The 15,154-nt window shown below is 43.3% G+C and overlaps 1 protein-coding gene across 7 annotated transcripts in view; it reads left to right on the top strand.

Moving 5' to 3' along the window:
* The window catches only part of sulf2b (sulfatase 2b), a 70,374-nt gene that overhangs the window by 37,667 nt on the left and 17,553 nt on the right, over positions 1-15,154 (top strand). For 6 of the 7 annotated variants that reach the window (XM_023431166.2, XM_023431169.2, XM_023431171.2 and 3 more), the window contains 5 exons: positions 9,737-9,964; positions 10,434-10,554; positions 10,753-10,871; positions 11,051-11,202; positions 12,614-12,783. In XM_023431166.2, the coding sequence (XP_023286934.1) occupies positions 9,805-9,964; positions 10,434-10,554; positions 10,753-10,871; positions 11,051-11,202; positions 12,614-12,783 (722 nt within the window). In that variant the 5' untranslated portion in view covers positions 9,737-9,804. Of the gene's footprint in view, positions 1-663; positions 767-9,736; positions 9,965-10,433; positions 10,555-10,752; positions 10,872-11,050; positions 11,203-12,613; positions 12,784-15,154 lie in introns of those variants that run through there. The other variant, XM_023431167.2, reaches the window with a different exon arrangement.

A 15,154-nucleotide genomic window follows, 5' to 3' on the forward strand; every position in this document is an offset into this window, starting at 1 on the left:
CTGAGGAGAGAGGAGGAAAGGAAGAGAGAGTGAGATGACAGAGTGATAAAGAGATGGAGAGACAATAGAGAGAGTCAAAGCCAGAGAGAGAGCGAGGGAGGGAGAGATAGAACGAGCCAGAGAGAGACAGAGAGAGATGGGGAAAAGGCGATAGAGCAAAAGAGGGAGTGAAGCAGAGGAGAGCGGGGAGGAACAGAACAGGAGGTGTAGAGAGAGAGAAAGTGATAAAGAGAGAGAGTGAGAGAGGTAGGGAGGAGGACAAGCAGCAGCAGCTCAGCTGTTGTTACAACAGGGAGAGCGTGCGGTCGTCGAGGGGAGAGAGCTGTTGCCACGGGGATTATTACCGTGTCTGCCGCGACGGCAACGGCCAACAGGAACCTGAGCTGAGGGGAGGTTGTTGGTTTGGTGCCGGCAGACAGGAGCCTACAAGCAAGGCAGCAGGGAGCACGAGGATGAGGTAGGAAAGAGAGGAGAAGAGAGCTGGAGAGAGGGACGATGTCGGGCTGAACGAGGGAAAAGACAAAGGAGAATGGAGAAAAAGAGAAAGAGGAGGAGGGAGGTTGAGAGAGAGAATGAAGATGTGAGAGTGTGAAACTGCGTCCACGAGGAAGTAAGAGAGGGAGGACGAGCCAAAGAGGAAGAGAAAGAGAGAAGTGCCAGTGTCTGCTCAGGTTATTCTGCAGAGTTGTAGAATATCACTGATTTCTGCTTCACTCTTCGTCTGTTCGCCTCGTCTTTCGCGTGAAGGAGAAGACGCTCAGTCACAGTAAGTGTGTCCGTCTCATACCTGACCTCATGGATTCTGTAGGTGTGTTCAGCTCAGGTAGATGTTGCTTCAGTTTGAGCCGATTCCTTTGAAAGAAAGTGAGCGAGGACTTAAAGGATCAGAGTGTTGTTCTTCAGGCTCAGATTAACAACGCGTCTCTCATTACTTTCGGACTTCTCTCTTTTGTCTGTGGCGCTCAGCTCTGAGCCCGTTGCTTCTTACTGAAGACGTACTTCTTTAAAAACAGCTCATAAATACAGAGGCAAGAAGAAATCCCCGCCATTTATGCATTTGTCCTAAAAATCTGATCAGATCTTTATCTAAGTCACGATAATGAACAAATACAATCATGTTCTTCTCATCCATATTGAACACATCTATAAAACATTCACAGTGAAGCTGGAAACAGTGTGTGAAACCCTCGACTAATGACATGAACAGAAGCTACCTGGAGTCCTGGAGACACTTTGACTTAAAAACAACACTCAGAGAAACATCAGCTGACGTGAACCAGTCCTCACAACAAAAATCTCAGAGACGGAGGATGAAGAAGATTTTAGATCTTCATCAGTCCACAGTCAGACTGTCTATAGATAGAGATGATTCAGTTCTGTGGCTACTCTCCGGAGAAGCGGTCGTCCAGCTGAGATGAATGCTCAATAACGTAACAAAGAAGCTCAGAGTAACAGCTAGAGGCTTAAAGGAATCACTGGAGCTGTGCGTGTCGACCACACACACATCATGGAGCATGGAGTCCCACAAGCCCATATGTCGTCTGTGCAGCAGGTTATTATGACCCATAGTTACGTTTTGCTGGGAGGCGACATCTAGTGGTCGTAGTAATCATGACAGGAGCAAAGGGAAAAGTGCAGTGACGTAAAATTAGGTGCAACAAAGTCCATGTCGGGAGGAGGCTGCGGAGTCTGCATGTTCTCCCTGTGACTGCGCGGGCTCTCTCTGGGTACTCCGGCTTCCTCCCGCAGTCCAAAGACTTGCACATTAATTGGTGACTCTAAATTGCCCGTAGGTGTAAAGGTGGGTGTGAGTGTTTGTTTGTCTCTATATGTCAATCCTGTGGTAGACTGGCAACCTGTCCAGTGTGTACTCTGCCCTCGCCCAATGTCAGCTGGGATTGGCTCCAGCCCCCTGCCGTGACCCTATAAGGATAAGCGGTACAGGTTATGGATGGATGGATGGGTGGGTGGATGGATGATTGTTCAGGTTGGAGGACTGGTTGAGTTCTGCTGCAGCTTTACTCTCCACAACACAAAAACCAAAACATATTTTCTTTATTATGATATAAAACATGGAAAAGAAGAACATTGACAAGCTGGACACAGTGACTCTTTAGCTGATCAATTATCAGAATTGACGTTATCATGTTCCTTCATCACCATGAACACGCACACTGTAGTTTACCTTGACTTTACTTGTGAGGTGTTTTTAAAGATTTACATCCTCAGGAGGAACCAGTGGGCTCAGAGCTGAGACACTAACACATTGGTGGTCCGAGTCTGCACATGGGATTTGTTGACAAGAAGAAAAACGTGACTGATGTCCTAAAGCTACTGTACATCTTGTCTGTCCTGAATCAGCATTCGACTTCAGCGCTGAACTGAGGGAATAGAGAAGCAAACAGAAGAACACACACGGTTTCATTTTTCTTCTTCTCCAAATAATTCTGTAACGTGATCTCGCTGTGAGTCCGCCACAGATCTCTTTGTACAGAAAACAGAGAACTGCCACAGACCCCCGGTTCTGGAAGATATTCTTGTTTCTCTCGTCTTCTCCAGATTTAAGATCAGTTTCATCTGTGCACGTCCAGTACAAAGACAGGTCCATGACATGTTTAGACTAAGAAGGTGTCGCTCCACAGCCAGGACACCTTAGTACTGTCTGTACTACTGTAAACTTGACAACCAGTTTAAGTCGAGGTCTAAGTTTTGGATACAGCTTCCATGATTTGTGGGTATTTTGGAGTGTGAACAGGAAGCATAATGTTGCCATGGATCCAGTGAATTAAGCTGTGGGTTACAACTTGAGCCCTGTTGTTTGTTTTTACCCCATATTTGTTTACATTTTGGCAAATTGTCCTCATTAAAAGTTGCTGAATTAGCTGTGAGCAGTTCCTGTTTGCAATGAATCCATGGATGTTCACGCAACTGTCACTGGATCGCTGTGATACTGAAGGAAACTTAAAAACACAAGTTCTGCAGTGATAGTTTTATCTATGATAGATATACAGTTTGTGACTGGAAATAAATCCCACACAGTAAATACCTGCTGACATGTTTATTGATAACATTCAGGAAATATCAGCTGACTTATTGATCAAAGAAAAATAAAAGTATTGGCAAATGTATTGATCTTTCTATCTGTGGCTACATGATGTACTGTATGTCCAGACCACAACTGGCTCTGCAATAAAGGCTAAGTGGCTAATCTGTTACCACAGCAACCAGTACAATTTTCACTGAACACTGAAATGGCTACTTTTCAGAGTCCTGTCGGGAAACGATGAGCTGACCTTCTGACCTTTCACCCTGACACCATGACCTTTTACCTCATCACTGGAGACGCTCCGTTCCCCCCGGTGCTCTCTGTGCGCATGAAGAAAATGCTGATGAATATGGAACAGCCGGTCTGCATTACTGCTTTATCTCTTTATTGGCATTCACCACGTTTCACATCGAGTCATTCGGCGGCGGCCAGCTGCACCCGCGCCAAGGCCCCGCCCACCGCTCATGAATATTAATGAGAAGATAGATGTGATCGAGCGGCGAGAGCCAGAGAGAGCACATCGGGATGACAGGCGACAGGATTCATGATCCCCCAGGGCGTTTGAGCTCTAGTTCTCAGTTCAGGAGAGCGTGACTGCACGGTGTCCAAGCGCATAATATAGTACAATACACGATGTGGCCAAAAGTATGTGGACACTCTAAAATTCCAGGCATCGTTTCACAGTCATGTTCATTAGCCTGCTGCTCAAACTGCCTCCACCTGCTTCAGGGATTCCCTCCCATTCAGACACAGGAGCATCAGTAATGTTTGTGACCAGGTCATGTGCACAGTCTCTGCTCCACTTCATCCCAAAGGTGTTGGACGGGACTGAGGTCTTGACTCTGGGCAGACCAAGTCAAGTTCCTCCACACCAAACTGGGAAAATTTCTTGTCATCATTTCATTTTCATTTCCTTATGGACCTGTTTTTTGTCTATGAGGACATTTCCCTACAGGCTTCCATCTACAGGTCGTGCAAATATTAACCAAATGTCAGAAAAAGTGGCGACAGAAAATGCAAATTAACTGGCGTTTCCATCCACTGCCATTATGCAAATGTTAGGAGTTGGCTCATCAAGATAAACAGTTGGTGCCAATAATTTTCTTTCGGGAACATTAAAGCACTGTAGAAGAAGAGGACACTACGAGATGATGTCATCAGAGGAGATCCAGTCAAGAAAACATGGTGGTGATACGACGTTTCTATTTCTGTCATGTATTAATGTGTGGAGGGTCACAGTCTCCTCATCGCTCCACACACATCCGATGTTTTCATCTCTACATCTGCACGTTTATGTCACGTGATTTATTCACTAAACCTGCTTCCATTGCACTTTCTATCACTACACCAACTTTTCCTCCTTATCAAAGCGTAAAAAAATTATATCTATATATTTCAAGATGTTTTCTGGTGGATTTTGGGCATCTCTACTCAGGATTTTTTTTTTTTTTTAACGCACAAATTGAAACTGCAGGGACAAACACTTTTAAACCACAGCTCGTCTTCACCACTGCAGGTAATCCAATCAATGGTGTTCAACACCGTCAGTCTCATTTTGTATGTATACCAGGGAGGAGAGAGCCATAGAGTCGCTTTCTTTTAAGAACTCAGTGAGCTGCCTCTCTGATATCTACATGTCATGTGTTCCACAGCTTTGGGCCGTAACTAACAAAGATTTTCCTATGGCTGTTACTGCGAACTTTCAAAAAACCAGTAATAAACCATCGCCCAGTTTTTCCTCAAATTTGAATCTTAAATGACCCATAAACCCTTAAACCTGTCTGTGTTGACTCGTTAACATCTTTAGAAGTCATATTTCAGTTCTACCTTTCATCTGTAAAGGACAGACTGTCTTCTTATCCCTTGTGTCTTCCTCCTGAGTTTGAACCTTTAAGGGTTTTTTACCAGGTGTATATATTATTTATCTCCTCTGTTCCTCAGTTTTCCTGTTTGTTGACTGGTGTACTGCACCCTCCTCAGACTCAGGTGAGGATATATTATTTCACTGCTCTATGAATATCAAATAACACCAAATATCTGGAATCAAGAGCAGCAGAAGAAGCAGCAGCTTTATTTTCAGGCTGGACTGAACCATGAATATCAAGTGAAGGAAAGTATCAGGATTCAAAACAGCAGCTTTATTTTTTTGCAGATTGAATTCACCTCTGACCACTGAACCAAAACCTCTTAGTTTAACCTCCTGCTATCAGCGTGCCAGGAAACATAGGGAATATAACACAAGGAATAACATGAAATAAAGAAGTGAAACAGTGTGAGGCTGTAATGACGTCTGAGGAGAGGAACAACTGACTCCCAGTGATGAGTAATAACTGTGTCTGTAATTATCCCACCCCTGATGACCAAATACATTTCACCAAACACTGGATATTTGCTAATATTAGTCCTTGGTGAATTTCCAATTCAGTCACTCGGGTTGTCTGTGGTAGATAATGTGGAGGCCACAGTGGGAATGATTAATGAGAGGGGGGGTTGTAGCAGGGAGGACAGGATAGGAGGAACTAATTACTCAGGCAGCCCCTTTGGAAGCCTGCTCGAAAAGATGTGTTCTCATGTGCAGGTTATAGCATCGTCAGTAAATTCTTATAACTGGATGAACTGATGCTCTGTCTTTTATTTATGTGTCTAAAACAAAAACAAAACTCAACTCGGCAACATTACATCGTCTGAATTTGGGAACACTGTTTTCACTGGTTGGGTCGTGGTAGCAGCAGGTCAAGCAAAGTAATCCAGACTTCCGTCTTCCAAGCAACGTTTTCCAGCTCCTCCTGGGGTATCCCGAGGCGTTCCCAGACCAGATGAGATATATAATCTCTCCAGTGTGTTCTGTGTCTACCCCGGAGGCTGCCTTCCAGTTGGACGTGCCTGGGTGACCTCCACTGGGAGGCATGCAGGAGGCATCCTGACCAGATGCATGAACCAACTCAACTGGTTCCTTTCGAGGCAAATGAGCAGCAGCTCCATTCCAAGCTCCCTCCGGATGTCACAGCTGCTCACCCTATCTCTACGGCTGAGCCCAGACGCCCTGCAGATGTGCTTGCATCCACAATCTCGTTGTTTCAGTCACTACCGAGAGCTCATGACCACAGGTGGGGGTCAGAACAAAGATTGACTGGTTAGTCAAAAGCTTTGCCGTCCAGTACTATGGCCTCTTTACTCTTTACCGATCCACCTGTTCATCTTCCGCTCCATTCTCCCCTCACTCGTGAACAAGACCCAGAGATACTTGAAAAGTCCTTTACTTCGGGCAGAAAATCCATCCGAACCTGCAAACCGCCCCCAGTGCATGTTGAAGGTCCCAGTTTGACCAGGGAAACAGAACCACATCGTCTGCAAATAACAGGGAGCGAATTCTGAGGCTCCCAAACCGGACACACACTAAGTAGGATCCCGTAGATCCCCAGAGGGACCCAGTCGTAAGCCTCCTCTAAGTCCACAAAGCACATGTAGACTGGATGGGTAAACTCCCATGATGTAACATTGCCAGGGTAAAGACCTCGACGAAGAAGGTGGATGGATGGATGGATTTTCACTGTTTTTCTGAACAACATGAGAACAGTTAAATTTCTTCTTCTTCTCCTTCTTCAGAAAACAACAAAACTTCTCACCCACTTCCTCTGATGAGGAATGAGACAGACTAAAGAATTAAAGTCATTATTTCTTGGTCAAAATCTGATAAAATCACATGAACAAAGGTTAATGACAACATCTGTATCCTGATGTTTAAAACACAATGACGTGGGGATAAATTCCTAAATGAGCTGAGCCTTTAGTCCACTGAACATTTAATCATGTCTTGCTGTAAAAAACTTTCATACTCAGGTCATGGAGCTGATGAAATACTTTATTCACAGACATTAATGTTCTAGTGTCTGACCTGCAGAGTCCAGAGCTGGACGTGGACTCGCACCGACTGTGACCCAGACAGAGACAGAAACATTATCCTGCAGGTTTGGGTCAGGGGTTTTAGTCTGGTCTCAGGTCAGTTTTTAGGTCAGTTTCATAACGAGACTGTGAACTGGATTACTGACAGCGTCGGGCTGAACGGAGCCAACAGCTGGACCGCTCTTCCCCAGTCCAGATGTTGGGTTCATCATCTGGTCCAGAAACTAGTGTTGGGTCAGATCCTCCATCTCTTCATTCTCAGTCTCACTGTTTATTTATAATGGTATCACGATCAGAATCATGATTAATAAAACTACTGATAATTATCTGATCTTATTTATTCATATGTAATATTTCAGAAATACAATTTTAGGTGTTTATCCATATAGTGACATCATTTTAGTGCTATAATACAATATAAAAACACAAACAGCCACTTACATTCACTTACTCTGAAAATAAAAGAGGCCGTGATGAAAGCTTGTGTTGCAAAAGCTGCATTAACATTAGACCACATTAAAATCACAATGCAAATGTATGAGGTGAGGGAGAGTGTGAGCAGAGCAGCAGTATCAGATATAAGATAGTTTAACTGTACAAATGCAGACAGGTGAACAGAAAACTACGGTGGCCCTAAAGCTCAACACAGTGCATCTTAAGAAATCACATGAATCAGATGAAGATGTCATTTATACAGAGTTCATCTGTCACTGAGCTGCAGATCCCTCCGTCCTAAATACTCACATCAACAGGATTCAGTTCACATAGTGAAACGTAATGTTTAGTTACTATCAGCATAGAGTTCTGCAGGAATGAGTCCTAACACCTTGAAATTAGTTGCATTTTAGCACTTCCTGTTTCCTCATCCTGAGGTCTGGTAACACCTTGAAGGAACAAATTTGGTACAAACATTCACTTGGACTCAAGGATGAACTGATTAGATCTTGTTGGTTGAAGGTCAAGGTGACCTCAGTAAACACTATTCAGCCATAAGATATCACTGTTACTAACTTTGTAAGAGCAAAGGCATTTGTAGAAGATGAAACAGTTAAATCAAACTACAACTTGAAGTTTAGTGGTGGTGATGTTGAAGTCATGTGACCGTGTAGTTGGTTTATAGCCTAACATCAGCTTTTTACTTCTGGTGATTGTGTTTAGGCTGCAAACATCATAAAGCGGTGTTCATTAGTGAAGACGAGCCTGCTGAACAAAATGTGTCAGTAATGAAATTTTGACCAGGTTGATTCTAACTTCAGGGTTGTGCTACAAAGATATGTCATCGCTGCAGCTCTCTGTTAACTGTGGTTTACACTGCTCCCTCATTGAAGAACCTGTTAGAATGAATGAATGTGGAAGCTTAAAAGAGGTGGATTTTTTTTTTCAATCTAACGGCACTAGCTTATCATTTAAGAGTTGAAAAAGTGAGTTATTGTGTTAGATCCCAAGTGGATTTTCTCCTTCAGTCAGACGTCGACAGTGAAAACATGTTTTTATTAATGTGCTGCAACGAAACATTAGTCGTATTTAATCCAGGAGGAAACTGTGTGTAAAATCTTCTTTTAGTTCAACATTCAGATTCAGGAAGTGAAACGTGTTGTATTAATAAAAACAACATGTGTCACCAGCAACTGTCTTTGGTCGGCTCAAGTTACTGAGGAAATGTTCGAAACATGAGCTGAAGCTCAGCAAAAACAAGACTAAATAAAGTACAAAAATATATAGAAGAAAAAAGAGACTAAAGTTTGACCTTTAACTATACCGTGTAATGTTGTAATATATATATGTTATATAATATTATGTTGTATAGAGCTGCACAGACCTCGACAGGTCAGCTCCTCAGTTGAGTCCCAGAATAAAAACTAAAAGAAGGAAATGAACATGATGGATCCTTTAAGATTGTGTGGTGCTGATGTGAGTCCACCAACAGATCCATGTCCACTATCATCCTCGCACACGCACGCACACGCACGAACGAACACACACACACACTCACTCACTCACAGAGAGAGAGAGTAAGAGAGACATGGGCCTCTCTCCCTCTCTCTCAGCAGGTTGTGTGTAATCTCAGTCTATTAACAGCTGGAGCCACAAGACCACTTAAACATGAGAGCTCCACCACCAACCACACACACACACACATACACACACACACACATACACAGAGAGAGAGCTACCTCACTGTGTGTGAGCACTGAGCCTCCTCTGTTTTGATTACAGGATAATTTGCATGACACACCCTGCTGAGGGCTCACACACACACACAGACAGACACAAGCACACATTACAGATGAACACATCACACACACACACACACACACACACATTCCTGCTGTGTTTTTTGTCAGTGTGACTGATAGGATTTAGGTGTTTTATTACCAGGGAAACAAAAGACTGCGGCTAATAACTGGTGTGTGTGTGTGTGTGTGTGTGTGTGTGTGTGTGTGTTTGTTTGTGTTGTGTGTTGTGTGTGTGTGTGTGTGGCAGAGACACACTGTCACAATCTCCTGAAGTCATTTGGACCAAAAATCCTGCAGCGTTTTTTATTTTTTCCTCGGTCTCGCCCTCACACAGGAAATAAACTCACAGCTCCACTCTCTGACTCCTGGTGACATTTCACCCAGACTCTCCTGCAGTAATAATAATAATATCATGTTTTCCTCAGTAGCAGCAGAACAATCTGGATAGTCTGGTTCTTCATTTCTGGTGCCAAAATATCTCAACAGCTCCGATTTCAGTGGCGCTTTCTGCAGATATTCATCTGCTTCTCTGTCTCTTTGTTTTTTCCAGACGTTGAGAATCCACGGGAGGAAGCAGTTGATTGGTTGATCTTTCAGGGAGGTCGGGGGTCGAAGGCCATGGCGGGCCGACTCCTCCTCTTCCTGATCGTCTCGGTGACGCTCGGCAGCGCTCACTTCCAGTCCGGCCAGCGTCTGAAGCCCCGCCTCCAGAGAGACCGACGCAACATCCGGCCGAACATCATCCTGATCCTGACCGACGACCAGGACCTGGAGCTGGGTGACTGAAACACAGCTACTGACCTACTATTAGTGTTACTACTATTACTATTATTACTTCACACTTGATACTACTAATGTTTTTACTATTAATAACACTGATACTATTGATAACTGACCTTTTGCTGAGCCCTGCCCCCGTTAGCGACTGTTGCTATGCCTCTAATGTCTCTGAGGATTTAGATCAAACTTAAATAAAATTGAATCATTTAGAATAAACCTGGACAAACAACGGGGATCAGTGATTGGTTCTTTCTGTCTGGCTGACCGACTGAACATGCTGCTGCCCATCGTTAACAGAATCATAAAAGTTGGCAACACTGAATCTAATGCTTGACAGAACTGCCGTCCGTAGTTATGGTTGATTGGACAACATTTGAGGGAAGGGGTTTAGTGTATAATACTTATGTATAATATATTCAGAGCAGGTTGTACACAGTTGTGTGTGCTAACAGTCTCTCTCTCTGTAGGTTCGATGCAGGCCATGAATAAAACTCGCCGCATCATGGAGGAGGGCGGGACTTCTTTCTCCAACGCCTTCGTGACCACGCCTATGTGCTGTCCATCACGTTCAAGCATGCTCACCGGGAAGTAAGTCCCTGAAGACGAATGTTTTATTCATACTTTATTCAATCAGTTTTTTTTTTTGTCTCTGGCAAGTGTGATACTAATTTTACACTTAAAATAAAAATGTAATTAAAAAGACTAATTTGAATTTAAATGATGTGTTTTTTAAACCACCTCCGCCCACTGACACCAGTCTGAAGATAAACTCTCTCTGTTCTCCAGGTATGTCCACAACCACAACACCTACACCAACAACGAGAACTGCTCCTCGTTGTCGTGGCAACGGCAGCACGAGCCACGGACCTTCGGGGTCTACCTCAACAACACTGGATACAGGACAGGTAGAGGAGCGTGTGCACACACGCACGCACACACACACACACACACACACACACACACAAAAGGCTTTCATTAATAATGTGATTCTCCTGATTGATTCACCTCTCTGTTTGTGTGTGTGTGTGTTGCTGTGTCTTTGTCTGTGTGTGTGCGTGTGTGTGTGTGTGTGTGTCCTCTGCAGCCTTCTTTGGGAAGTACCTGAACGAGTATAACGGCTCCTACGTCCCAGCTGGGTGGAGGGAGTGGCTCGGCCTGGTGAAGAACAGTCGCTTCTACAACTACACAATGAGTCGCAACGGAGTCCGAGAGAAACATGGAGCGCAGTACCCACAGGCAGGGACACACACACACACACACACACACACACACACACACACACACACACACACACACACTTGTTTTTTATGTGTAATGCTTTCCACCAGCTGTTAACAATTTCAACAACTGAGAAAACATGTAAGACATAAATATGTCACATATATAGAATGAACAAAATTATAACAAATTAAACCAAAGAGGCTGGAGACAGAAAATTGCAAAAAAATAGCAAATAACAAGTTATAATTGTAAAAATGTGATGGTTCAAGTTAGTAACACAGTAACATCTGCATTTGTTGCTTTTTATTTTAGACCAGTGGTCCCCAACCTTTTCCAACTCATGGCCCACTTGAAAATTTCAAAAATGTTAGCGGCCCACATCCGACCCCGTAACGATACAGAGGCCGAGTAATGCTCAGAGCACTATTTATTTTGATGATAACGATCAAAGGTTAAGGACTGAACTGAAACAGGAAGCTCAATTTTTCTTTTTCATTTAAAAGAGGGGAATCACTCGTTGATTCAATATCTGTCTCCTGACTCTCTTTCCTTTTAATTCTTCTATCCATTTTGATTCTCCAGTTTTTGCTTGGATGTCACCTGTTAGGGCGTAATCAGACTGAGCTAGCAAACAAGTATACGATGTGATCCGAGTTTTTATACATTTTTAATGTTTTTACAGATCATTTTCTTATTAATATATATAAAAAACAATTATATTTTTTATTTTTATTATAATTGCATCTTTCAACAAAACCTTTCTGTTTTGCAAACGATTTGTCGGCCCATTTGCAACACCGTCACAGCCCACAGGTTGGGAACTTCTGCTTTAGACAATTTAAGGCAACATTAAAAAAAATCTTTCCTACTGCAGGTACAAGAACATAGTGAAATAAAAAAACAAAAATGTTTTTGACTTGCTTCCATCTCTTGATCCAAGTGTCCTGCAGTCTCTACATGTCAGCATTTCATTTGAATTAAAGTGTTTATTTAAACTCAAGTAAATTTTTGTTCCTTCATCTATGACATGTGCTGTATGTTGAACTGTGTTGGAATTAAAAGTGCTAAAAAAAAAGTGCTGGAATTAATTAACTGGAAATGTTTTAATTGAATCTCTTTTATCTATAATTAGTTCCAAATCATATTTTACTCTCCATTAAACTTCTTAGAAATAATCAGAATATAAAGACATCAGAATATTTTTGATACACATACATTTATTTCAGTCATATAAATATGTATATATGAATATATACATATTTATATATGTATACTCATATACTGTATATCAGATATAAACTGTTGGTTGTTGTCAGTAGCAGAAACACATCATGGCTGAGAAGTGTGTGTTTGCTCTGTGGAAGCCAGGAGGAAAAGTAATAATAAAACTGTATAATAATATCCAGCTGTGTTTGTGTGTTGCCAGGACTACCTGACTGACCTGATCACAGCCGAGTCCATCCGGTACTTCCGCTCCTCAAAGCGGGTTTACCCTCACCGCCCGGTCCTGATGGTGCTGAGCCACGCGGCTCCACATGGACCTGAAGACTCAGCTCCGCAGTACAGCACCGCCTTCCCTAATGCATCGCAGCACATGTAGGCCTGCACCCACACACACACACACACACACACACACACACACACACAATAAGCCTAAACCACACTGTAATCCAGCTGAACAATAGAGCAGCTCTGTTCTGCACTGCAGGATAAATCCTGAAGCAACACGACTAAAACGACACAATCCCCTCTAATATCTGTGTGTGTGTGTGTGTGTGTGTGTGTGTGTGTGTGTGTGTGTGTGTGTGTGTGTGTGTGTGTGTGTTCATTAGTTATTTCTCATTGAACCTGATGTTTTAAAATGATACTGACGTTAACGTCCTCCTCTAAGTCCTGCGTCGAAGTCGTTGTTCGACTGTTAGCAGACAGAGACAAACTGAGGCGTCACCGCGGTGACAGCCGCTCTTCTGCCTCCCAGTCAAATCTTTTTCATCCAGCAGATGCCTGAGGAAGCGTCGGCTGGACTCCCGCTGTCAGGAGACCATATAAATCCTGTTTAAGCTCACCGGGCTTTTTGTGAAGGTTTTTCTATTTCTGTAACAGAAATACTGAGAACAGACAGTAATCCCTCTGCTCTGAAGAGAATAATGAGACAAAGTCAGTCCACACTAAATGCTGACACACCGGCGCCATCAACATCTGACAGCTCAAGTTGATTCAGTTTTATCCTTCAGCACAAAACATAGTATTTAACATTTACAGTAAAATCAGAAACCAAGAGGCCGGAGGAGAAGTCTCAACTGGAAACATGAGATTTAGACTCTCACTGTTTCACTCATATTCATTTAGAGCAGATGTTCAGTTTGTGGAAGAAGCTTTTGCAGTTTGATGTTTAATTCTATAACTTTATATTAAAGTTAAAATACTGAGTCTGGTTCATGTTTTCGTGGAGGAACCAAAAACTGTGGATCATCGTTTTTCAGAAACTTGGTTTGAACCCAGTTCAGTCAGGAGAGACGGGGCGCCCGGTGGCATACCGCCTCGGCTCAGTCCTCGCTGCAGCGGCACAGCGGCATGTGCAAAACGAGAGGAAAAGAGCTGTTGTTATTAAGTTGTTATTCTCTGGTATTGACTGACAGCTGGAAGATTTGAATTGGTCCAGATGTGGAAGTAGCATCTGGCAGTCGTGCTGTGTAAGGGCCAGATTCGGCCTGGAACCAGGTGTATACTGGGCCAGAAGAAAACAAGCATGGGGCCCATGTACGGGACAGATTTATTTTGCTATCTGGGATGTACCTATCCCTGTACAAATAAACAGTAAAATAATAATAATAAATTCTCAAAGATGAGTAAATCCAATAGCTGAAGTGGACAAAGATCTGGATCTGTTAGCATGGTTTTTATATTTTTGTGCTGCAGCACTCACACCTCATCACCATGTGTGTCTGGAGAAGCTCCAGGAAGGTGGTGTGGTGGATTTGAACCCAGGACCTTGTTGCTGTGAGGTGACGGTGTGACCACCGCTGCACCAGCGTGCCGCCCGACACCCTCTCAGCTTGTTACACTCGTCCATATGCAGCCTGTTTACACGGTTTTACTCTCTGGGAGCAGAGCGACGACTCGGCGTGTCGGCTGTTCAACTGTCACACTGAGTAAAAGTTTCCAGCCTGATGGGGCCGATGTGGTGTTCGCCCTGAGTGAAGCACATGCAGATGTTTGCAGAGGTGCAGTGAGGAGGAAACGGAGCTGCAGAGCGATGTTTAAGGTTATTTCTGTCCCAGCACAGAGATTTAATTACGTAGCTGCAGCAGAGAGGAGGTGAGAGGGGAAGAGTAAATGAGTTGGCTGATGGAAGTCATTCATTATCTACACACAACACACTGCAGGAGCATCCTCTGTGTGTGTGTGCGTGTGTGTGTGTCTGAGGTGAGTGTGTGTAATTAATGAACAGGAGCATCTGCTGTCATTACTCCACACACAGCCAAACACATGCTATTACACTGAAAACACACACACACACACACACACACACACACACACACTGCTGTAGGTACAGACCAGGCTGTGTTTACATAACTGAAACCAATAATTATTCTCTTAATATATTAATTCGATCGCTTTTTTCATTAACTGATCAATTGTTTTGTCTGTAGTAAGAAACTCAGATTTTAATCACAGAAGATTAAGCAGGTAAATCAGTTCATTCTCACATTTGAGAAGCTGGAAAAAATCACACACGTTAAAGTTTGATTCAGAGGAAACCGGTTCTTCAGACACGTTGACAGAAGGGAGAGAGAGCGGTTCTGCTTAGAACTCATAGAAGAGAATGACGGAGCAGATGGAGGAGATAGCTGAGAGATGTGAACAGGCCGATCTGTCTGTTCTATTTCTATCAGAGTACAGTCTGAGTCTGAGATCTGGAGACAACAGACAGGAAAAGATCCATTTCAAAAACAAACTTCCAACG

The sequence above is a fragment of the Seriola lalandi genome, unplaced genomic scaffold (assembly GCF_002814215.2).
Source record: "Seriola lalandi dorsalis isolate HSWRI2012SDOR001 ecotype SW California unplaced genomic scaffold, Sedor1 jcf7180002054917, whole genome shotgun sequence".
Classification (NCBI taxonomy): Eukaryota; Metazoa; Chordata; class Actinopteri; order Carangiformes; family Carangidae; genus Seriola; species Seriola lalandi.